We start from the raw sequence: 22,810 nt of genomic DNA on the forward strand, positions 1-22,810 counted from the left end.
AAACAGCTCACACAAAAAAGAGGGATGCATATACCTCAGAGACAGCTCGCTCACACGTTTTAACAAGTGCTCTCAAGAAGAATGTTCCAGGCAGTGTTATATTTCTGCCTAAACCCCTTGGAGCATCACTTGCCCTTTGAACACTTGATAATCATCCTAATTTAAAGAACTTAAAGAATTATAAAAATTAAAAATTGCCTTTGCAAACAGGTACTAGCCAAATGATACAGTACCCTTTATTTCACAATTTTTAAAAAGTTCAGCACATTATGTTTACAGTTACTATAAATAATAGTCTGGGGGGAGTGAAGAACTTTCCAGAATAGCTGTTATTTTCTGTGATTCCATGTCCTCAAACAAGCCTCTGACATCCCTGCTTTAAGAACACAAATGATCCTCAAGCAAATTCCATGCAAATGTTAAATCTCACTACCAGTAAAGAGACTAAATAACAAAATCCAGCATCCATCTAAAAAAAATCAGTCTTAATATAATACATAGCCTAGTAGTGACTGTATTCCCTATCACCACTTAAAAGGGAACAAAAATATGTTATCACTCTCACAAGGTAACTCTCCTCCCTGCAAGAACAACTGAAAAATTAAAAAGTTTTTTAACGTGGATCTGCTTGGGGATGCAATTTTTACCTCAGCTTCTTTCCAAAAGCTGATCCTTACTCCATTACTAACATCATCTACTCAGGGGAAAAAAAACAAAACAAAACAAAACACACAACCAAACACATGGTAAAACAAAGGTGAATTAATTTCAAGATCAGGATGAAAACCTTATACAAGGAAAAAAATAAGGAATTCATTGTTTGGCTAGAATGAATGTGAATACAAATGCAGGATTGTGCTGCCTTTTTTTTTTAATAGTATTTAACCATGATCCAAGACTGATGATAATCATGTTATCAGAAAGGATTTAAATTTTGTTTTACGCACTGAACTCCATCATTTTATAATCTGCAAAGCAACAGCAAGTCAGCTCTACTGTTACTTGTCTATGGATAGTATTTTTACGCTTTCTAAAGTATTCAAAAACCCCTAACCTTAAGAAGAGCCACACCCCTCACTGTTTATCAACAGGACAGTCCAGTATTTAAAAAAACAAAACAAAACAAAAAAACAAGTGTGCCCACTATGTAGTATCCCATGTGAAGACTGAATTAGCTGGTAAGCCTTGGAGCAGCCCTGAATCCATTAGAATCTGCAGGCTAGAATGTCCTGCAGCAAGCTGGATTTCAGCATCAGCTCAGACAAGAATCACAGTCCTCCTTCTGTCCTTACGCACTTACTGTGTCCCAGCTGGGAAGGACAGCAGGAGTTTCCCCTTTTCTTCAATCGCACTGCCTTCCTACCTTATTCAGGTAATTTCTTCCTTCTCTTCTCAGCTTCCTCACCCTCCTCCTTTCCTCCCACCAATTCTCTGCTTCCACCAACCTAAACACAGAGTTACAAACACCTGCTGGAGTGCCTCTGCAGAGGGTTTGCTGTACACTACAGAGCAGAGCTAAGTGGCTTGGCGTGGCAGAATGCTGCTAGAGCCCATGCTCTACTCCATCCAGAGTCGCTCCTGTGCCATGGCTGTTCTGGTGCAGGACAGGGATGAACAGACAGTTCCTTGCAAGGAACGTGCTGCTGCGTCACTTGCCACTGTAGCAGCAGGTCTGCAGGACCAGGCAGAATTCACAGAAGACCAGCAACCCCACTATGTTGTCACAGGCTTCTTGTCATCTCCTAGAGGGATCAGGGGTCACAAAGAAAAACTGGCAGCTTGCTCTCGTACAGAAAGACCAAAGCCAAACTGTCAAAACCACACTGCCAGATAAGCTTTATTTACAAACATACAAACTTCAGAATTAGTGTGCTGAAAAACACCGGGACCGCAGGCCCCAAAGACAGGTATCACCTCTTTGACAAGTATTACTAGCTGTTGCAAATGTTGTGAACACTTCCCCCGTCTTTAAAGGGAGAACACAGCTGAATATGAACTCCAAGTGGTAAGTTCTGGACGATCTTGTATCCTCCAACGTGAGACAAGCTGCTGGCTGCACTGAAGTTTTGCTGTGAAGTGTCCAGAGCTCTTGGCCCAGCACAGCACTGCTTTATTATAATAGTCCTTAGCTAAGAGATTAAATGACCATCAGGAACACAAACCATCCCACCAGGGAAGCTGATGCTACCTCCTCCTCCAGATGGGAGGATAAAGGCTTTACAGGAGACATGTAAAAAATGGGGAATGGAAAAAAAAAAAATAGATCCTATCTTCCCTCCAATATGACACCCTAAAGCCAACAGTCTCAATATCCTATGCTAAAGTTATGTTCTTTTCCTTTGCTTTTCTACTTTTCCTTCCCAGTATCAACCCAAAGGTGAACTCCTATCAGGGAGCCCTCTTACCTATTTTCCATTCAATCCTGAAACTGCCATATTACATACAGCGGGGTTGTACTGCTCCCACACCTTCCCCATAACAGATGATGTTTTCTGAACTGAATTCTAGTATTTAGAAGCTGTAATCACCTCTGGTTAAACAGATTAGCTTACATCACTGGCTTTAAATCAGTTTTTCTTTGCCTCTTTTTCTGCAAGAGGCCAGGAAACCTGGATGTGATATGGCTCTAGTTCTTCTGGACTGACATAGTCTGGAGCATTGCCCATCAGGTCTCGTCCCCTGAAGGATTTAGGAAATGCAATGACATCTCGGATACTTGGAGCATCAACAATGAGAGAGATCAGCCTGTCAAGTCCTAGAAGCAGAAAAGAAATTGGTGAACCACTTGAGTTATGGCCCTATATTACTTCCTCTGACTCAAAAATCAGAAAGATGGAGTAGATAATATTACTGAGCTTGAAGAATAAAAGTGAAGCACGTAAGGGGGGGGAAAAAAAAAAAAAAAAAAAAAAAATCAATCTCAACCAGTTCCTGAGAAACAGACTTGCCTGAAGAGCAGAAACGCCTAGGAAAATAAAGCTATTCAATATTACAGAAAGTTCTGCAACACACCAAGGACTGCAAGACAGAAACAGTGCCTTTGCAAAGACAGCATAGCAAAACCAGGGCACCTGAGTGGCAGGAACATCGAGCAGTTCAGCAGAGCCCTGGCAAAGTTTTTGATCAAACAGTTCTGAAGGATTACTGCAACTAGGAGGAATTAAAAAAAGAACAAGAGCCTCCAGGTGATTGGATGCAGGGAAATCACACTGGGAGACCACCTGTTAAAATGCTACCTTTGTTTTTTGTAGGGGGTTTAATTGTTTGGGTTTTCTTTTTTAAAAACCACAAACTTGTAGGGTTCTAAGAAAAAAAAAAAAAATCTGATATTATCTAAATTAGTAAGCAAAATAGGTAAGAAGGGAAGCAAGATTGAAGCAGAGGGCAGTATTGTGACAGTGACCCAGGGCATGAAACAAAGTACCATGCTGTCCCAGGCCTCTATGCATGCAGTACAGGGATCCTGTTCTGGCTGCACAGGAATGAGAATAAAGATGACCTCATCTTAATGAATACACTGTTTGTAGAACAGCAGATAAGGATCATCCTTAGAGCCACCAGTATGGGATTTGGCCCTTGTATAAGAACCAAATCACACTATGACACTGAAGAGGAACACCAAAACATTCTGCACTTGATGATGAGACCTGTTTCCTTATACAAAGCAGCTGCAGAGGTGGAAGCACTGTGTAAGCCCACACAGTGTTACCACGTTGGTATGCCAAACAGCAACACCAGAACAGCTATCTCGGTCAGGAAGAGACAAGGCTTTTGCCAGCAATCACGAGTCTTGATCCTTGGATCCAATATGCCAAAAAAGGTCACAAGACATCTGCATCAGGAGAGCTACAGAGCACTTACCTAAAGCGATTCCTCCATGAGGTGGAGCTCCAAACTCCAAAGCCTCAAGCAGATGGGAAAGCACTTCAGAATCCTCCTGCAAAATTACATAAGAAGTGTCACTGGACAAGCAATGCTCTTCCTACTAGCACTGCAAGATGAAGATATGATGAAGGCATCCATCACTCAGGGCTAGGAGTTATGTTTCTCTATCTGAGAAGCACATGTTTCTTTTAGAATTTTAAATGGATATTTAAATTAATTAGTCCTTTAAATCTCCAAGAGAGCATTAGAGACATCTGTAGGTGTTACCTTCAGCACTTTCTCCAGCACAAAACGCTGCTGTTCTGCGTTATGAATTCTGATGGAGCCACCTCCAACTTCGTTGCCATTCAGCACAAGGTCATAGTGCTGGCTACGGACCTGCAGAAACAAAGTGAACAAGCACCTTAGCAAGGCTGGGGCACAGCTGCATCTAACAACAACCTGCACACAGACAGCAAAGGCACCGGGGATGAAGCCATGACATACTGCAGCAGTGCTCTCAACAGCACCTTGCAGTTCATGCACCAGTCCCATCGGAGGGATGGACTGGTGCTGACAGAAGTGGGAACAGTACAAATCCTCTTGCAAAGTTGATCAAAACCTGAAGCAACACGGGATGGCTCAGAATATATGACTCCTCACCTCAAGCAACTGTCTTCTCTAAGCTCCTTTTGTCAGGGGCACACATGGATATCTGCCACTCAGAGTAATGTGGAAGCCATCTCTTCCAAACAGACATGTACAATACGCAGCCAGTTCCATGAAATATTTCTTATGCTAAAACCAGTTGCTACTTGCCTCGTTTTCCATGACATGTAGCTGTAAAAGACCCAGCATAGCAGGCATGAAGTTAGTTACCTTTGTGGGATCAGAATAGAGGAGGCTGGTATCTGAAGGATGAGGGGCAGTGAAGGGGTGATGAGCAGATTCCAGTTCAGTGGGATTCTCTTCCTTTGGGAGGAAAAGGGGAAAATCCACCACCCACAGAAAATGAAAAGCTGTAGGATCACGGAGGACCAGCCCAGCTGCCTCAAGGAGGTCAGCACTCTCCAACCGTAGGCTTCCTAATGCAGAGCACTGCAAAAGAGAAGGGGGAGAACGAGACAGAGCAATTTTACTATCAGCGAAGTCACTCAAACACCAACCAGAGAAAGAGTGTTTCATAAAGGCAGTATCACAGACAGCACCAGCTGTAATGCAGTTGCCTTAACACTTTTGCCTTGTATCCTGAAAGATATTGCCTTCCTGCCAAGGCAGCAGCAGCTACAGGATTTGAAAAAGACCAAGTAAAGAGCTGGAAAGTCCATTTTCTTCCAACAGTTTCATCTCCACAGAACTTCCCTAGTCTAACCTCTAGTGCTACACAAATGTGCATTAACTGGGGGACCACAGGTAAGATCTGCACTTTTCAGGCAGAGAAATGAAGGCACAGAAAGAATATGACAAGGTTTTGGCTATCAAGCAAAGCATGATACCTTGTCATAAACCAATGCTTGGAAGGAAACTTCTGCTGGCAACGATACAGGGAAGGATAGGGACAGAATCTCCCATCACTGCTGCTAATAAGCACCTGTGCTTCACTTCCCTCATCTGCTTACAGCAGACAAAATTACCTAGTTGACTTTGTTTTCAAATCTGTTTGATGTTTTAAAAAATAAGTTGAGAAAAAAGGACGCACCGATTTATTCCTGTTTTATATTCCAGCCTTCATTTCAGTTATGAGTTTTTCCCAGAGTCTGACTGGGGAAAATAAAGATAATATGTACATTTCATGCATTATTTGCTGTTGTTATAGCTTCAGCTCCAGAGAAACACAGAATTAGATGGTAACCTAGTTTAATAATAAGAATTAGACTAAGGTCAGATACCATCAAAGCCATCATCAGCAACACTCAACTCACACAACAACCCAAGAAATGCTTCCTACCACTTGCTTGTGTTCACCAGCTGCCAGCAGTACCACATCATCCACCTGCATGTTCAGCACTTTGATAAGCTCTGACTGCTGCTTCTCACCAAGAAGCTTTGTAAGCAGAGACTTCAAGCTTCCATCAGGCCTGCAGATAATTTCCATGATTTCCTAGAGAAAGATAAGAGTATGTACAACCCACTGCTGCCCTCTCTTGCCTTGAGACATCACATGCTCAGACACTGAATTCAGGTATTAAAAACTGCTCTTCTACCATCCTCTGCCTGCAAGTGCCTTTATACACACTTTATCATTCACCATTTCCAGTGCCTCGGCAGTGTTTGTCTCACCTGGTTAAACTGGGATTTTGCAGACTCCTTCAGTGACTCCAAATCTTTATTTTTAAGATACCTCTGGGGAAAGAACAAGAGAAGACACATTAAACATCAGCAAAATCTATGGAAAGCCTGACCAGGATTCAGATCTACTGACTGAACCACTTCCAAAACTCTCCAGTTCTTTTGTTTCTAGTTCAAGTTCTTATGAGGTCTGTGGAACAGGAAAGGGATTGCAGCCCTAGACTACAGCTGGGTGTCTTCTCCAAGGGCTCCTTTCAGGAAGGGGCCCCTCTAGGCTGTACATCTGGCTGCAGTTTTTCCTCCCTGCTCACAGATCAGAAGTAGTCAGTCAGCAGAGTCAACCAACTAACTGCCTCCAGCATGCAGGAACAAGGTTGTAACACCACACTGTAGAACTATGCTTTCCCCATCAATGCAGAGGAGGAAGAGAGGGAAACCAGCTGGGTTGACTCTCACATCCAAAGAAATGCAGTAGATGTGAAGGATCAAGATGTTTAGAGGCACTCAAGAGGCCACTTTTGCTCAAATGCACACCTTCGTGCTCTCTTGTGGGAAGGCAGTAACTTGCATTTTGTGTCAGAATTAAAGGAATCCCAAGAGAAACCACGGTGTCATGGTTTAACCCCAGCCAGCAACTCAGCACCACGCAGCTGCTCACTCACTCCTCCCCCCTCCCAGTGGGACAGGGAAGAGAACTGGGGGGGGAAAAAAAAATACTTGTGGATTAAGATAAGAATGGTTTAATAACTAAAAATAATAAAATATAATCATAACAATGATACTTGTAGTAAAAATAATGGAAAGAAATAAAACCCAAGAAAAGACAAGTGATACACAATGCTCACCACCCGATGCCCCAGCAGTGATCTCCCCCCGCACCCCATCAGTTTATATACTAGGCTTGATGCCTTAAGGTGTAGAATATCCCTTTGGCTAGCTGCAGCCATGCTCCCTCCCAGCTTCTCATGTACCTGCTCACTGGCAGAACATGGGAAACTCAAAAATCCTTAACTCGGGATAAACACTACTTAGGAACAACTAAAACATCCCTGTGTTATCACACTGTTCTCACACTAAATCCAAAACACAGCACTGTACCAGCTACTAGGAAGAAAATTAACTCTATTCCAGCTGAAACCAGGACACACGGTCAGAAAGTCCTATTACCCAAATAAAACTCAGTGTTTAGTGTTTTGGTTTTTTTTTTTTTTTTCCATACTGTCCAAGCTGCAAAGATGCCCACAGCCAGAATTAAATCTGCTTTCCTGCCAAAATACATGGCTGTGTCAAATAATCTTCTACATCTATTGTCAGCCTTGGATTTGGTCCATGACATTCTCATTACAAAACGTGGATTGTGCCCACAAATGCAGCAAAAGCAAACATGAGAAGGGCATGCAATCACCTGACCTTTCTCTCACTAGCCCAGAACAGAGCTGTGCCATACCCGGCTCTATTTCAATCTCTTGCTACAGGCCACAATTTATTATTCAGATGCATATCATAAGCCATCCTTGACAAAAGGAAGCTGAAGCCCGAAGAAGTTTCCCTATCCTCAAGGAATCTCACAGTTCTCTTCTTTCCTTTCCTGAGGACAATATATTGCCTGCTCATCTCCATTCTAACACCACTCAGCCCAACCTGACATCAAGTACAACCAACTGCCAGTAATAGCAAGTAACATCTCCATACCAACAAAGGAATTCAAATTGGCATTTTATTTATTTCCCATAAACTATAAGCAGTATGTAAAAGCATCACTTACCGCTCCCTGAGGGATACAAATGGCTTTGACAGTGCCACGTGGGTAACTGAGCACATTCTGCACAAACCGAATGTCCGATGTTCGTAAAACATCACTGATATCCACTATCTGAGAGAGGAGAGAACACAGGCAAAAGCAGTTGTAATTGGAACATGAAGCAAAAGTCCTGCACCTGCTTCAACACCATTCCCTGGGACACCATTTCTTTGCTCTGATAAATCACATGGTTCACAGAATTAAATTAATGGGGCCAAGCTGGAATAACCATTAGGAGAGACTGAGCACTGCAGAAACAGAAATGCAAGACAGCCAGGAAAACACAAGGTTGAGATGGTGACATCCTACCACAGTGAAGACTGCTGTATACAGAAAAAGAAATGCCCAAAATTAATTCCTGGGAAAATAAGATGCTTTCTTGTTTTTCAGCACTGCTCCTCTTAACAGATTTGTCAATATTCTTATTTCATACTTTCATACTCTTATTTCATAAATAGTGTATGCACACAACTGTAGTTGTATCTTGAAAGTATCTCCAGGCCATTAGAAGGCTGGAGGAGCCTGTCTCATGAAGCATGCTCACCAGAAGTATCCTTTGGAGTGCAGTAGAGAAAAGCACTTACGGTATCTGTGGATGCCTTATGGGCTTCTGTTCTGAAGACAGTCCAGATACACTGCTTCCTAACATTACGTTATCTTTAAAATAAAATGTTCTAAAAACATACACTTTCCCACAACCAAGTAATCAAACTTTCTCTTGTCCAAGAGATGACTGCCTTTACAAAGTAGTAGTGATGGGATAGACACCTTAGGTAAGTTACAGCATTAAGAACCTCAGCCAATCACATATATGTGATTTAAAGAAAGATTACTCTTAAAACACTAACAGAAAGGAAAAGCTGCAAGTTTCCAAAGGGCAAACCCTCACCTTCATCCCAAAACGAGTGTCTGGTTTATCAGTCCCATAGTCAGCCAGTGCCTCATCATATGTGATGGAAGGGAAAGGAGTTGTAATGGAGCCTCTTTCCTCAGGCCAGGAATATTGCAGGAGACCCTCTATCAGTCTCTGGATCCCACCTTGATCCACAAATGACATCTCTATATCTATCTTAAAACAGAAAATAAGACAGGGGATTCCACATTAGCTACAAGTTTTGCCTTTGCACTGCTACTTGCAGAAGCTCTTGACTATAAAGCCAGCATAACAAGAAACAATATATTACATGAAGTCATATCATGGCTACATTAGACTGAGAATGTGCTTATGATCTCCCTACAGCCTGATGACTCAGGCAACAATCTCCTCAGAGAACTGAATGAGGTAATAATGACAAGGACAGGGGGAGAAACCTTGAATGAACCAGGCTAACTCTGCCTGGGACCTCAGGGCTGAGGAACGGGGTGCCTGACCCAACAGGACAGGAGGAGATTGCATCATTGAGCACAATCACTGCTGCAACACAATTCCCACATCTACCACACCTGGGGCTGTGCAGTCAGCCAAGGACAAGAACCACTCCGTGCATGTCCCACATTAATTTCAAAGGGCTGTGGCTGTGAAACATGCAGCAAACACCACTGTACCCCCCAAGCAGCATAACAGCTAGCAGAAACTAGGTCTCCAGAGGGGAAAACAGCTACAGGTGGTTCGGGGTGAGGCAAAGGGTGAAAGGCAGTGTGAGTTGGTTACCTGAGTGAATTCAGGCTGCCTGTCAGGCCGTGAACCTTCATCTCGGTAGCAGCGAGCAACCTGAAAGTACCTGCAATAGTACTTTTACTTAGATAACAATTTAAAATAGACTAAATTAATTTGTGGCTATAGAATTGATCAGAAAAGGGTAAAAAAAAAAAGAGGTCTGTTCCTTTTGCAGCAGATGATCATAGCCCTGGTTGTTCCCATCCCCTCAAAAGCATGACATTTTGAGTGGAAACAACTGTATCAGCAGCTGGATGTATGGAGGCTACCAGGTGAGCTGTGTCCCAACAGGGACACACACAATCTCTTTTCCCACTTTCTGTTCCAAACATGAACTCTACTAATGGTCATGCAAAATTCACTCCTTGTCAAGACCTGGTCTGCTGTTCACCACATGAACAGTTGTCTCCCTCGTCTTCAACTTTATTTGGAAAAACAAGCCTAATTAAAATCTCTGTACTCAGGCACCCCAAGAACATGCATTCTCTCAGTCATGCTGAGCAGCCCAGTCTCACGTCAATTAGTTCTACCAGTTATTCTTGGAGAGGCTTTTATCACACACTAGATTTTCTGCCTTTCAGGCAGACTGTGCTTCAGATTTCCATTTAAAACAACAGTGAAGATTTCAACCTTCAAACCGGATACATTTCCTCTTACTGGGAGGCATTATTGCTGAGGGGCAAAGGGCCTGGCCTAGATGAAAAGTCTGAAGTATTTAAGGATCCCTCTTCAAAACACAAAATCCTTGGCAGTAGGTTTGGGGAAGTATCTAAAACCTCACAGATCAAAAGAAAGAAACCCTGGACAGGACATGCAGAGAACAGGAGTCCAAGAAACTCCTACCTGTCCAGGCCTCCAACCATGAGGAGCTGCTTGAACTGCTGAGGACTCTGTGGCAGAGAGTAGAACTTGCCCGCTTCCCTTGAGGGCACAAGGAATTCTTTTGCTCCCTAGCATCAGAAAGAAATGATTACACAGTTCAGCAAATAAGCTGCCTCCTGACAGAGAGCACAGACTAGGAGCTCAAGAGGAAAGGACCTATTTTCCCTATTATGAAATCCCACTTGTGAGGAAATGGCTGTTTCTACATTACACTTAAAAAAAATATCTGTTAACCAGCTTGGTCCAAAGTATCCCAGAGGAGGATTCCCCACCTCTGAGAGACTAATGCATAACAATATACCACCCAAGACAAGGGTTTAAATGAAGAACACCATGGGCTAGCTGCATCAACAGTTCCCAGGCTACAGCCCTCTCTTCTGTCGTTATTTTTGAAATGAAAGCAAGGAATATAAAACTCAGAAATTTAAATTACTTGAGTAGTGCCACTGCATTAACCTATTAGTTAAGAGATAAATGCTGGGGAAATAGTGCTTAGAGGAATTTTTTTGGTTTTATAATCTGGCTGTCCCAGGACAGGAATTGCATTCAACATGCACTCTACAAAACAGAAGCTTTATTCATTCAAAGGTTCAAAAATAAGACACAAGATATCGCCTCTCCCCTTTCACTCCCTCTACTTTTAAAAGTATCTATGTATCATACCAGAAATTTGCACCAGATGTTACTTAGTGAGGAAAGAGCAATGAAGGCTGAGTGGCAGGTGACAATAATCAACCACGGACTGCCTATGCAATCGCAGGAAGCTAACATGCATTACTAACAGCATACATACCCCCGGGGTTCTTTTAAAGAGTGTTGGAGTTTCTACATCCACAAACCCTGAGGAGCAAACACATGCTTCAGACACAGAATATCCTAAGAGCAGGAAGAACCAGTATGACACAGCATGGGCTAGTCAGCAAAACAGGTAATCTAGCACAACACATCGCCTCTCCAAAATCTACAGATTTTGCTGCTTCTAAGAATAACTTGTGTAATGACAGATTTAAAGGCTCTGAGCTACCCTGATGTCCTGCCAGAACTGCCGATGACAGACGACTCCATACAGGCTGAAAAAAATGTTAATTTTCTATCCATTTTAAACTAGGCCTTGCTTTTCCAACAAGGACTTCCTGACTTTAAGATAAGCAAAACTGCTATAAGAGCTCCATCCCTTTCACATGCCTCAACTTGGGTGACCAAAACAGGGAAGCTACCTGCAAAAGGCCTTTTCTCACTGGATACAGCTGATTTGAAACAACTGTTTGTAGCATGCTAGGAGATTTCGACATACTTTGTTCTTCAGGCCTGCCAACATCCCTCTTAAAGACCCCACTGCAAGCAGACATGTCCTTACTAAGCGGGACCAGTTTAGAGTAGGATGTTTACTGGCAGTCTCTCACAGCAACAGGAAACAGAAAGGAGGGCTAAAACACTGTTTGCTGCACACTGTTCTTCAAGCACTCTTCTTACCATGGAGGTTACACAGATATTCCCGCATCCTCATCACTATCTGTGATCTCAGCCGCAGGTTATACTGCAACTGGAAGCTGCGCAAGTCCAAGTAGCGATACTGCATCCGTAAAGCCTCTGTTTTCTGAAGATAAGAGATAATTAGGATTAAGAGACAAAATTCAAACTGCATGTCCAATGAAGCTGTTCCTAAAGCCACAGGGCAAAAGGGGGGAAGCTAAAGAAGGATCCTGCTCTATTGCCACAACCCACACAGACAAATATCAGCCACTGAGCGTTTCCATGCACGACAATTTAAAAAAAAAAAAACACAAAACAGACAGATAGTTACTGTGATAAGAGCTGCCTCAAAGCTCAGGATTTCATCCCTCCTTATTGTCAGTCCACTGCAACGGACTGTAGCAATCCTCCCGGCAATTTTTCCAACAGAGGAGTGGTATCTTACATAGATCTAAAGCAACAACTGAATGGTGATACATCCTTGTCACAGACAGGAAAGCTAAAGTAGCATGGATGATGGGAACTGCCCAGGGCCCATAACGTGGAAGGAACAGGACCCAGTTCTCTCAATGCCAACACCTATGTATCAGTCAGTTTCAATGGCACAAAGAGTATCTTCTATCAACAGCGATGCCACTCCTACACCATGAAGCCTACACTAAAACTAACCTCTTCTGTACTTACTGAGGAAGAAAATCCTCTGGCTGACTAGCTACTTGTCCAGATAAGACTAAGCACCCTTGCCTTAAAACACAGCAGTGCACTGGCAGGTTCTGTTTCACACTCCCAAAAAAGCTAGTATAGCCTGACTTCATTTGCTCTTCCCTTTACCATCTGTTCTTACAGTGGTATCTGAAAACCCTGTGCACTGGAATCATTCAAGCCTTGTTTCCTGTTTAACTGTTATTAGAAATACATCCTCACAGCTAACAAGCAGCACCCCTATTTTAAATACCACCCTTCCCCCAAAGCAGAGCTGGGAAAATCAGACAAACCTCTCGGACATTTTGCCATCACCCTGGGCAAATTCCCAATTTATTGAAAAGCCACCACTCTGGTAAAAAAAGAAAAAACATGGACACCTTGATGAAATCCTTGATTTCAAAAGGTAGCTTCTTGCAGGAGTTTAGGATCTCTGCTGTCTCCACCTTCACTTCAATATCCCCTGTTGGCATTTTCTGAAGCAAAAAGGCAAGAAAAAAAAAAATAGATTCAAAACTTAGGGAAAACAATTGGACAAAGGTAATTCACAGATGGTCAGGGGGGTGAAAAAAAACGTGTGATTATCCTCCTTGCCTTCTAACACAGTGTAACTCAGAGAACTTCTCTCAAGGACAGATTTCTCCTAGATTTCCCTTCTGTTCAGAAAAACACAAGTCACTTCATCAAAAATGGCATGTTCTTTCCCAGTAGCATACTGATCTGTACAAGAAATATAATTACTCTTCCTCTGCCTTCTCCTTGAAGGAGATGCTGAGCACAGAGGAACAGTCAGGCACGGGCCCTTTTAAGGCACATGCATTTGGACAAAATACTAGTTCCACTAGCTTCAATGAAACTGCAGTATGCATTTTAGTGTGCATTAGCAGTAGCAGCAGCAGCAGCAGTTTTTAGTAAGAGTCAAAAAAGGCAACTTGTGAGGAACTTCTCAGAACTGCCAGCTCTGAACACCAGTTCTCAGAACTAGTCTTTTTCTTAGATCCTGTGGGAGAACAGACAGCTTCTCCCACTTAGCACTGTGTCATATCAAACTTCCTTTGTTCCTACAGGTCTCTTTCTATTTACCAGGGGAAAGTATATGCAACCTTCCAACAAAACGATAAATGATTAAAAGAAATAAAAGCTTGGTTTGAAGCTTGAGTTCTTTATGGACATCTACAAGTCATCAGAGCAAAGCAAGTTACAGTCATAAATCCAGGCCTTCTTTTTAAGCATGCCAGTGATGGCGTACGTATAATCCTGACAGATTAATCGAAGGCTGATTACAATGAGAGCTGAGGACTGCATAACATTAAAACAATTCTGCAACCTCTGTTTCCTATACAATGAGAACAGCAAAATCTGTTCTGAGTGAGAATAAGGTCATCACATGCTGTGGAATTTGTGATGACAATACCTGTTTTCAAGAAAAAGAAATCATCTCAGCCACACTTTGAAAGCCTGAAAAAGCTAGCCATTATCCTTTCAAATGGCTGGAATACAATTTAATTCAAGGGTGTCTAATGTGCTCTCAGGTACTCTTAAGTAATATGTCATAACAGTTATTTCGCCTCACATTATCTGAGGATAGGCTGTCACATACCCAGAACCCATGGAAAAAGCTATGACACAAAACCTGCCATAATCCTACTATCCAGTCCTCTTTTCCACAAGGAATAAAACCCCTGAGAGACCTCAACATCCTCACCGGATTCTCCTGCCCTGGGGGCCGAAAGGAAACAATTCCAGTCACTCGAACAACAGACTCCACTGGGGCATTAGACAAGAGCTTCTTCACATGGGAATGTGCCTGCAAGAAAACGCCAATGTCTCACAGAAATTCAAAGAACAGGACAAATGCACCATGCTGATTGGGACTCATTTCTTAACAGCCTGTTTGAATCCAGGATCACTCCTCATCAATCAGAGGAAACAGCACTAAGTTTCTGTTGCAGTGTCAGATCAGGCCTCTCATAATGCTTAAATCTACTTGTGAGTCAGAGCACTCACTCTAACGATGTAGTCCATTCTGCTCTCCATGGCTGCTGGACCCAAGCTACCAAAGGAAAAATAAAAATAACGCTCATATTTTGATTGCACTTACCTCATCCTGTGGAATGATAATCTGGGTCAGTCCCTGAAAATCCCTCAAAACCAGAAACAGGCCTTGTCTGATCCATGAAAAACACAAAGGAAAAAGACTTTTTTCAGGAATTCAGTAGTCTTCTGCTTTTTAAGCCAAAACACATGGCAACTACCTACTTTCTGTACCTTGTGACTAATCTCAAAGCACTTCCAAGTAATGTATGTACAGATACTTTTCCCTCATCTGAATCTAATCTGAACAAATGGTTTCAGATTTTGCCCAGCCACACACAAACAATGTGCAAATAACCAGGAGAGACAGGATTTTAACTTGAACATTAATCCATGTAAAGCAGAGATTCTGAACACATGCAATTTCCTGCTAAAGAAATATCATTCAGATAAACACATTTAGATAAGCAATAAAATTAAAGTTCACATGGATTAAAAAAAAAATAAAAATCCAACCACAAAACAAGTAGAACACTGGTACTATAAAAAGTTTCACATGAACAATCCACACTCCTAGACCCAGAATCATATATCTTGATCTCTTCAGCTGCAGTAGAGACAGCTACCACTGTACTTAATCCATCAAGAAGCTGTCAAATGGAAGACACTCGGGCTGTCTTTAAAAGCAAGAATGCAATGATCGCATTGCAATAATGCAACTCTGTTTCCTGGAATTCCACCCACAATTGCTCAAAGATGAGATGTTCAAGATCTCTTCCCCCCAGCTCCAAAAAAAAAAATATCCATGCAGACCATCACTGCTGAACAACACTGGTTAAAACCCTGCCCCTCTGGACCGTAATATGCAAAACTTGACTTTTGATACAAATTATTGTCAAAGACACAAAACCTATCTCCATTTTACAAGCATATACCCAGGCTCAGAACATTTTGGAGCATCGTCCATGCTGTATGCAGACATGCTCTCCACCCTACATTTACAAAATGTTCAACTCTCCTAGGAGTGATTATATCACACCACCTATAGCAAACTGTTGGAATTAACATTTCACCCTCTGCTTACTACCTTTTCTTAACACTCCTTTTTTAAGCAAATCTCACATACTTTAAAATTGCATCATTAGATGCTGTAGCTGAAAAGACAAACAACATTGTTTGCTTAAAATTTCAGGACACTATATAAAAAATTATTTACTCACAGCTGTTAGAAATACTATATTGTTTTCTCTCCTATACAAGGGTAATAATATTTAACTGGCTTTCAGTGTTGTAATAAGAATCAATTAACTTTCATAAGAAACTCTGAAATTTTAAATACTGATTTGGCACAGTTCTCAACTGGTTTACTTGCTTCAAAAATGACTACTGCAGGATACGTGAAGATAACCTGAAGCATAGAAGTGTTTGAATCTACACCTACAGCATACAGCAGATCTGGCAAATAAGCATCTCCATTTTCACCTTGGTTTGCATTTACCTTTGGTACTGAATCCATCCATATAGTGTGACCTCTTGTCCCACATGAGCAGAACGCAGTTCTCCACAAGTGTTGGTCCGAGTGACAAAGCTATTAAAGTCTTGAATAAAATTAATAAATTTGGGGGGGGCTTTTGCAAATAAGCAAGACAAAACAGAGTCAATCCCCCAACACCAACATATTTTAGACATATACAAAAAAATTACTCCGTATGTCCCCAATACAATTGATATAAGGCATTAAAATATAAATATGACATTGAATTATTCTAACTAAGTTTTTAAGAGGAATTATTTCTATGTCAAACTTTCATACAGAAATCTAAACAGATCCTTGCTGCAAACTGTTGCCCTACAAATGTCAGGGACAGGAGAAAGGAAAGCTGCAGATCAGTCCTACAACACACTAATTCCACACTTGAGTCTAAAACACACAGCACAAAGGGGGCTTCACAAACCAAAACTGAAACATACTTATGCTTATTATGTGGGTGTAAGCTGAACAGTTTCCTGCCTGTAATGACTAGTAAAAGGCGTGAGCCATGGCTACAGAAAACTTTCCACAGACCCCAGTGTGGCTGGCGTCATGACTTAGTTACAAATCCAAGCACACCATTTACAGAACATGCAAGTTTCAGCTTGCAAGGGGAAAACTGAAGGTTACTGTTACCTAGACATATGCATATATGTGCATAATAACATGAACTAGTCTTCCTTTACTACTTTAATCACAGCGTAAAGGCTGTGGAGGGTAAGATGGTTTGTTTTCACATTAAGCACCCAGCTGTCCATTGTTTATAGACTGTGTAATACCAAAAAGAGAGAAAACGGCAAAGTAAAAGCTCAGGGAAAAAAGAAAATTGGACAAATTAGTTTTGATATTCTTTCAACCACAAGTGACCGTGAGATGCCAAAAGCGATATAAAAACATGATTTTGGAGAAAGCCTTTTAAACAATGACCCAGGGAAACCAGCGCAGGCTAGGGAAGCCTGTGCAGACCACCGCGGCCTGGGTGCCAGGGAGGAAGAAGCACCGCGGGCCCGGAGCGGGCGGCGGGGCCCAGGCCAACGCGTTTTCCTCACCTGGAGCCGCCGGTGCCGAGGCGGAGGCCGCCCGGCGCAGCGCCCGCCCGCAGCCCGGCCGGGCCAGCCCCCGGGCCAGCAGCCGGGGAAGGGCGGCCATCTCCCAGCCCCGCACCTGCAGCAGAGACAAGAGAGGGGCCGTCCCTCAGCCTGCGAGTCACCAACGGGAAGGGCGAGGGGGGAAGCGCCAGCTCCCGACCCTCATCCGCTCCCCCATCTCCCAGCGGGGAGCAGAGCCCCCACAGCCAGGGCTGGGGAGCGCCCCCCCCCCCCCCCCAGACGCAGCAGGCGGGTCACCTCACGATAAAGCTTGCTTCCCCCCCAGGCGAAAAACTCCTCACCCCCAAACCGCGGCAGAACTAAAGAAGCCGAGCCCCGCCGGCCAGCTGCCCCGCTTCCGCCCGCCACAAACATGGCGGCCGAGGGCGGTGGCGCGCGCCGCTGGGGCTGACGGGAAAGGCGTTCAAACCGCGGCCAGCGGGCCCGAGGATGGAGTCGGACAAGAGGGCGGCGCGGAGGGCGCCCAGCGCCGGGCAACTGCCGTGGGGGCCGCAGCGTGGGCTCAGCACCAGCAGCCGGCTGCTCCCGCCGGTGCTGCGCTCCCAGATAGGGCCGGGGGTGCGTGTGTGTGTGTGGGGAGGCAGCGGCGGGGGGGGGGGGGTGAGGCCTACCAGTCCCCTCAGCTGGGCTGCCCCCCGCCGGCCTCCGGGTGTCCCTTCGCAAGCCCTAAAGAGGGCAAACTGTTATTTTTTGCTAGGCTCTGATATTACTTTCTTATTTAATTTATTCCAGGAAAACATAAATTCCGAGAGTACAGTCTTTCTGCTGCATAAGCAGTGGACCTTATACAGCGTGACCCCTCTGCACAGATTCAGTACCGCTCACCTGAAGGATTACTCTAGACTGCTTGGTGTTTCCATCGCTGCCGAGAGGCAGAAGGGATTGGCGGTGGAAATAGGGGTTGAGCTGGACATCAAAGCGGCTGTCTCCAGCCTTCCAGACCTGAAGGGTAGCGACCAGGACCATGCTGCGATTCTCGTGCAGGTAAGGAGACTTCCTTGCTGTTTTGATAACTGTAATTGAGGCTTGCATATTAAAAGGTTTTTTTGCTGTCATCAAATGCTCTTAAAAAATAAAATACTAAGCACTGGCTGCGTGAAATAAATGCTCTAGTATTTGTTGGGTGTCTTATTTTCAACTGGAACAGAACATCTCATAAGCAATGAATATGTCTAACTGCAGTTTTGAGTTCAACTCTGATAAAATCAGAGTAAGGCTGTAAGAAGCAATCTTTGTCTAAGTTTTCAGCTCAGCAGTCCATTTATTGCAAGAACTCTGACAGGCTATTTAACTTCCCAAATAAAGCTGGTATAATCCTATCTCCTGGCCACATCTTAAGTCTAATTAATATTTTTTGAATGCTTTACCTCAAGCGAAAGATGCTACTGAAATGCCAAATTCAGTATGACAATGGTTATAGGATGTACCCTGGGTTGACTCTTTCAAATTAAGCAGCATAAACTCAGATCTCAGGACATTCCTGATGAAGTAAAAAGTGCTTTTCTTCATGTTTTCAATAAAATTGCATGCATATTTTAGGAATGTAATGGATAGACTGAATAACTGTGTGAGCTTTACAGAAAAGAATGTCGCATGCGAGGCTCTGAGAAAAAACTTCTACCAAACACTTGAAATTATAAAGCAAAAACTGGTTTTGACTAAAAAACATCAAACATGCTTTGTAGCATTCAAATGCTTCTTTTCCCCATCCCAGCTTTCTTCAAGATCACAAGCTTCCCCACAAAACCCAGAAGGAAAACTGATATGGTCAGGCTGGTTCTGCTGTGTGTGTGGAGATGATTTTTCCAAAAATGTGCCAGAGGACTTCACTTGTTTGCCTCTGTTTCTTGCTAATGGGGCAGAGTGTTACACAGCTCTTGTTGGAAGTTGGTTTCAGAAGACTTTTGACTGCTCCTTCCGCCGTTTAGCCATCAGCCCTCTCAATCTCAGTTGGATGGCAGCTATGTGGACTGAATGCACAGAGGAGAAAACTGCACGTGCCATAGAACTCATCTTCTCCGTCCCCTGTCTGCCTCAGCCTCTGGACATTTCATACATCATTCATCCAGAAGATGCAAAAGCTCTGTGGAATACAGTCCAAAAAACTCCAGGAGAGATCACTCAAGAAGAGGTGGATGTCTTTATGGACTGCCTTTATTCCCACTTCCACAGACACTTTAGGATCCGCTTATCAGCTACAAAACTGGTGAAAGTTTCTACAGCAATTGCTTCAGCACGCTGTGATGGGATTATAAAGGTGAGGTTTTAAGTAGCATGTTGTCCTAACTAATGCTGGACAAATAAAATAGCTGTACCTGTCTAGAAATGCCTTTTAAAAATTAAGGTTTTATGTTTCTTATGCACAGTTTCCTACAAGAAGTTGTTAAACCTGCAGCCTTTATTTCTTCTGGACTTGGGGCAGCTATTAATACAGTATTTTACTACTGTATTGCAGCAGAAGCTACTAACCCTAGTCTTGGGCCAGAAATAGGTGTATGTGGTATGGGCAGGAAAGTTTCTTTGCCTGTTGGCCAAAACTTAGGCTTAAAATGATCTCAATCAAAAACCTTAAAGTAGTTCATTAGATTTCTAGTATTGCAGTTATGAAGACACAAGCAGAAGACAAATATAATTAATGTGCTCTATAAAAGTAACTGGTATGTGGGTGAGCCAAGAGACAACAGCTCATCTTAAGAGTTAAAACATCTTGCTTAAAAACTACTTCACTTGTAACCTACTTCATAAAGGTGCTGGTCTTCCTACAGAGATATTTTTAATATTCTTTAAACCTATGGAGGATTAATCTTTCCTTAAGTTTCTTCAAGCAATATAATATGGTCTTCTGGGGTAACGAACGGTTTGTGTAAATGCAGTTGCTTAAATTGAGTCTGTGATGTGCTGACTTCATTGTTCTGGGTACAGAAGGAATGTTAGATGGGACCTCACACATGCATCTCCTTCCTGGAACATGCACTCATCAAAGGAAAGAAAATAAGCTTTGCTGGGAAGCATCTCTTAATTTTGGCCTTTGGTAGGACAACTGAAAAGCATTAAATATGAAGTGTTACATTTTTTGGTTTTATCTGTAGTAGTTTAAAAGTGGCTGAAACAACTTTTGATCTTGTAGGTATGTAAACACACGATACTCAGCTGAATATGCTTTCTGAAGGGTTCTCTTCTGGAATGTGTGTTGTGTAAACTCTGTTATGGCTCTTCCATAATGGGGATAATGAGTTGAAGTCACACATACATTCAGTATGGGACAATAGGGCTATTCAAGGAAACCAGCAAGTCTCCTTCCTGGCCTTCCCACAGGAGGAGGGATGTAGCTGAAGTGTGAGCAGAAGTGCTAGTATTCTCACCTTCCAAAAAGCTGGAGTAGGAGAAGGGTATTCTTCAGTTACCCTGTTTCACAGGGGACAGAAGCAGAAGTCAAAGGGCTCTGAAAGGAGCAGCATGTAGGCATGTATCTGTTCTTCATATCCAGGGTCAAAATAGTAATAAAAAGGTGCCTTGCAACCAGCAACAGAGAAGCTGACTTAATCACATGGAACACTTGGTAGTTTCCACATTTAAGGGTGTGGAAATCTGGCAACTGCAACTTTTGTTCTGATGTGCTTTTCTTTCTTGCAGTTTATACAAAGCCAATACCTAATTGGAGTGCTGATGCTACTGACAGAACTAGCAATTGCCCAGATACAGTGAGACTCATTTCAGCAAATCTGCACCCTGAAAAGGCTTACTGTTGGAAGATGTATGCTGAGAACCTGACTGGAAACTCACTCCTGCAGTACCTTCTTTCCTTTCATGCTGGCGGTCCAAAGGTGGATTCTTAACTCCTGCATTCAACGCTGTAACTAGCTATAATCCAACATCATGCACAGCAAAGAGAAACAGATATTTTGCCCTAAAGGGCTACAGTACAAACTTCTAGTAGCTTAAGCACTCCGTTCATTTGTGTAGATAGCAGCAAGGGCCTGAAATAAACTTTGCAAATTCTTGGATGCACTGTACTGACCGGTAATTCTGTTATTCCAAAGAGCAAGTTGGTTTTTACTTAACTAGATAGCCTAAGCTCTACAGAGCTTAGCCTTAGCTAAACTGTGACTACTCTTGGGCCAGTCTAAATGCAAACTCAAGCACACCTGATAAAGGGTGCATGCTTTACAATCCAGGGAAAAAAAAATCCAGGTTTCTGCCTTACCTTCTAGCTTGCTCAGGCCAGTTGGTAATGGTCATAAAGCATTCATCTATGTCCCAGTTAGCATGAAACTGAGATCTTCTGTTTGTGTCCAGCCTGGAGTCCTCTTGGGCAAGTTAATACAGGGAAATTGAGGTATGTGTGTAAGCTAGCTATTTACTGTGCTTTGCCTGATGTTTGTCTTGGATGTAATCATGCATGCCAGAGAGCTCTTGGCACGGGAGCTAGGGGTGCTAAAATTTTATGCTAGATCTTCCTCTTCTATAGCAGGCAGAATTCTGAGAGGTAGTGCGCAGTGCTTGGTTGTAGCTCAAATGAACAGAAAAGTAGATGAAGTACATGTTAAGTACATGTTAAGTGTACTTACTTTTGTATTACAATACTAAATAAAGAAAGTATTTTGTCATCTTTTGCCAATAGATGGGTCTTAAAGGCCACCTATGCCTGATTAAATATATACTTGTTTGGTGCTTATTTCCCACTACAGCATCTCTAATGTCCGATAAGTTGTGCTGGGACCTTTGCCCTAAGTAAGGTTGCAAGTTTTCCCTTCTTTGCCCAACCATGTAATTTTAAGATTTGTCAGCAGTCACTAGAATGTTCTTAATTCTTTTCCCCAGCACCAGAGATGAAAAACCCTGCAAACATGTTAACTGCCTAACATGACTAATGACATGCCTAGTTCCCACTCTTCTTGTAATAATTTATTTCCAGAATTATCCAAAGAAATATGCATCTGTTATGAGTTTGTTTACTACAAAAAGATGGATTATTTTTGCATGTAAGAGTTCTACACTGTGAAGTGCTAACTCGTACCTTGGTATAAAGAGCCAAGCAATCTTCTGAAGGTCTTGACAGCTCAGCAGCTATCTAAACTATCACTTCCAGGTGCTTTAATTTCCTTTTATTAAACATCTTAGCAAAATTTGTCTATCTTGATTCAGAGGAAGAGTTGGTCAAGCAGGAATAGGAGGTCTGACATAGCCGTCACCTGTATTTGATTTCAAAACAGGACTGTTACATGCATGGTGTAGATTTAAATCTAAGGCTCAGCTCTTTCCAACTAATTGCATAAATAGTCCCTAAAAACCTAAATGCCCTATAGCTTAAGTTCTTCCTTCCCTTAAGAACGCAAACTAATAGCATATAAAAGTTGACTGGTATAAGTATATGAACTACAGCCATAGTCAGTTTGCTACATAGGGGTGGTATCTATTATACCGTAACTTTAAGTTATTGATGGAATGAAAAGCTACATTATTCTCTT

General features: G+C 42.6%; 2 protein-coding genes across 4 annotated transcripts; one reads left to right on the forward strand and one right to left on the reverse strand.

Moving 5' to 3' along the window:
- Nucleotides 1-1,810: 1,810 nt before the first annotated feature.
- DARS2 (aspartyl-tRNA synthetase 2, mitochondrial) lies at nucleotides 1,811-17,737 on the reverse strand. 3 transcript variants are annotated; one of them, XM_042804813.1, is made up of 18 exons: nucleotides 17,624-17,737; nucleotides 17,283-17,397; nucleotides 16,201-16,290; nucleotides 14,770-14,836; nucleotides 14,374-14,475; nucleotides 13,049-13,144; nucleotides 11,967-12,090; nucleotides 11,287-11,333; nucleotides 10,455-10,561; nucleotides 9,606-9,675; nucleotides 8,844-9,023; nucleotides 7,919-8,026; nucleotides 6,145-6,207; nucleotides 5,813-5,965; nucleotides 4,744-4,962; nucleotides 4,153-4,263; nucleotides 3,862-3,937; nucleotides 1,811-2,755 (listed from the first exon to the last, which is right to left on the reverse strand). In XM_042804813.1, the coding sequence occupies exons 1-18, from the start codon at nucleotides 17,694-17,696 to the stop codon at nucleotides 2,568-2,570; spliced, it is 1,989 nt and encodes a 662-aa protein (XP_042660747.1). In that variant the 5' UTR covers nucleotides 17,697-17,737; the 3' UTR covers nucleotides 1,811-2,567. The 3 variants fall into 3 exon arrangements, with proteins under 3 accessions (XP_042660747.1, XP_032854482.2, XP_032854481.2); XM_032998591.2 differs by having other exon boundaries at nucleotides 16,201-16,300; nucleotides 17,624-17,720; XM_032998590.2 differs by having other exon boundaries at nucleotides 16,201-16,300; nucleotides 17,580-17,711.
- CENPL (centromere protein L) lies at nucleotides 17,738-21,346 on the forward strand. The gene is made up of 4 exons (XM_042804836.1): nucleotides 17,738-17,900; nucleotides 18,075-18,326; nucleotides 19,057-19,599; nucleotides 20,976-21,346. Exons 1-4 carry the CDS (start codon nucleotides 17,772-17,774, stop codon nucleotides 21,045-21,047), a joined length of 996 nt encoding a protein of 331 aa, XP_042660770.1. The 5' UTR covers nucleotides 17,738-17,771; the 3' UTR covers nucleotides 21,048-21,346.
- The last annotated feature ends 1,464 nt before the right edge of the window (nucleotides 21,347-22,810 follow it).

The sequence above is a fragment of the Tyto alba genome, unplaced genomic scaffold (assembly GCF_018691265.1).
Source record: "Tyto alba isolate M040663 unplaced genomic scaffold, T.alba_DEE_v4.0 Super-Scaffold_1000006, whole genome shotgun sequence".
Classification (NCBI taxonomy): domain Eukaryota; kingdom Metazoa; phylum Chordata; class Aves; order Strigiformes; family Tytonidae; genus Tyto; species Tyto alba.

Bases quoted from the DNA above. Each gene is read 5' to 3' on its own strand.
- DARS2 (XM_032998590.2), bottom strand. From the start codon at position 17,696: ATGTTTGTGGCGGGCGGAAGCGGGGCAGCTGGCCGGCGGGGCTCGGCT. The intron at 8,027-8,843 runs GTGAGGGTTTGC...CTCCTCTCTCAG, and splicing joins ACACTCGTTTTGGGATGAAG to ATAGTGGATATCAGTGATGT. The intron at 3,938-4,152 runs GTAACACCTACA...GTAATTTTGCAG, and splicing joins TGCTGGAGAAAGTGCTGAAG to GAGGATTCTGAAGTGCTTTC.
- CENPL (XM_042804836.1), top strand. From the start codon at position 17,772: ATGGAGTCGGACAAGAGGGCGGCGCGGAGGGCGCCCAGCGCCGGGCAA. The intron at 18,327-19,056 runs GTAAGGAGACTT...TCCCCATCCCAG, and splicing joins ATGCTGCGATTCTCGTGCAG to CTTTCTTCAAGATCACAAGC. The intron at 19,600-20,975 runs GTGAGGTTTTAA...TCTTTCTTGCAG, and splicing joins GCTGTGATGGGATTATAAAG to TTTATACAAAGCCAATACCT.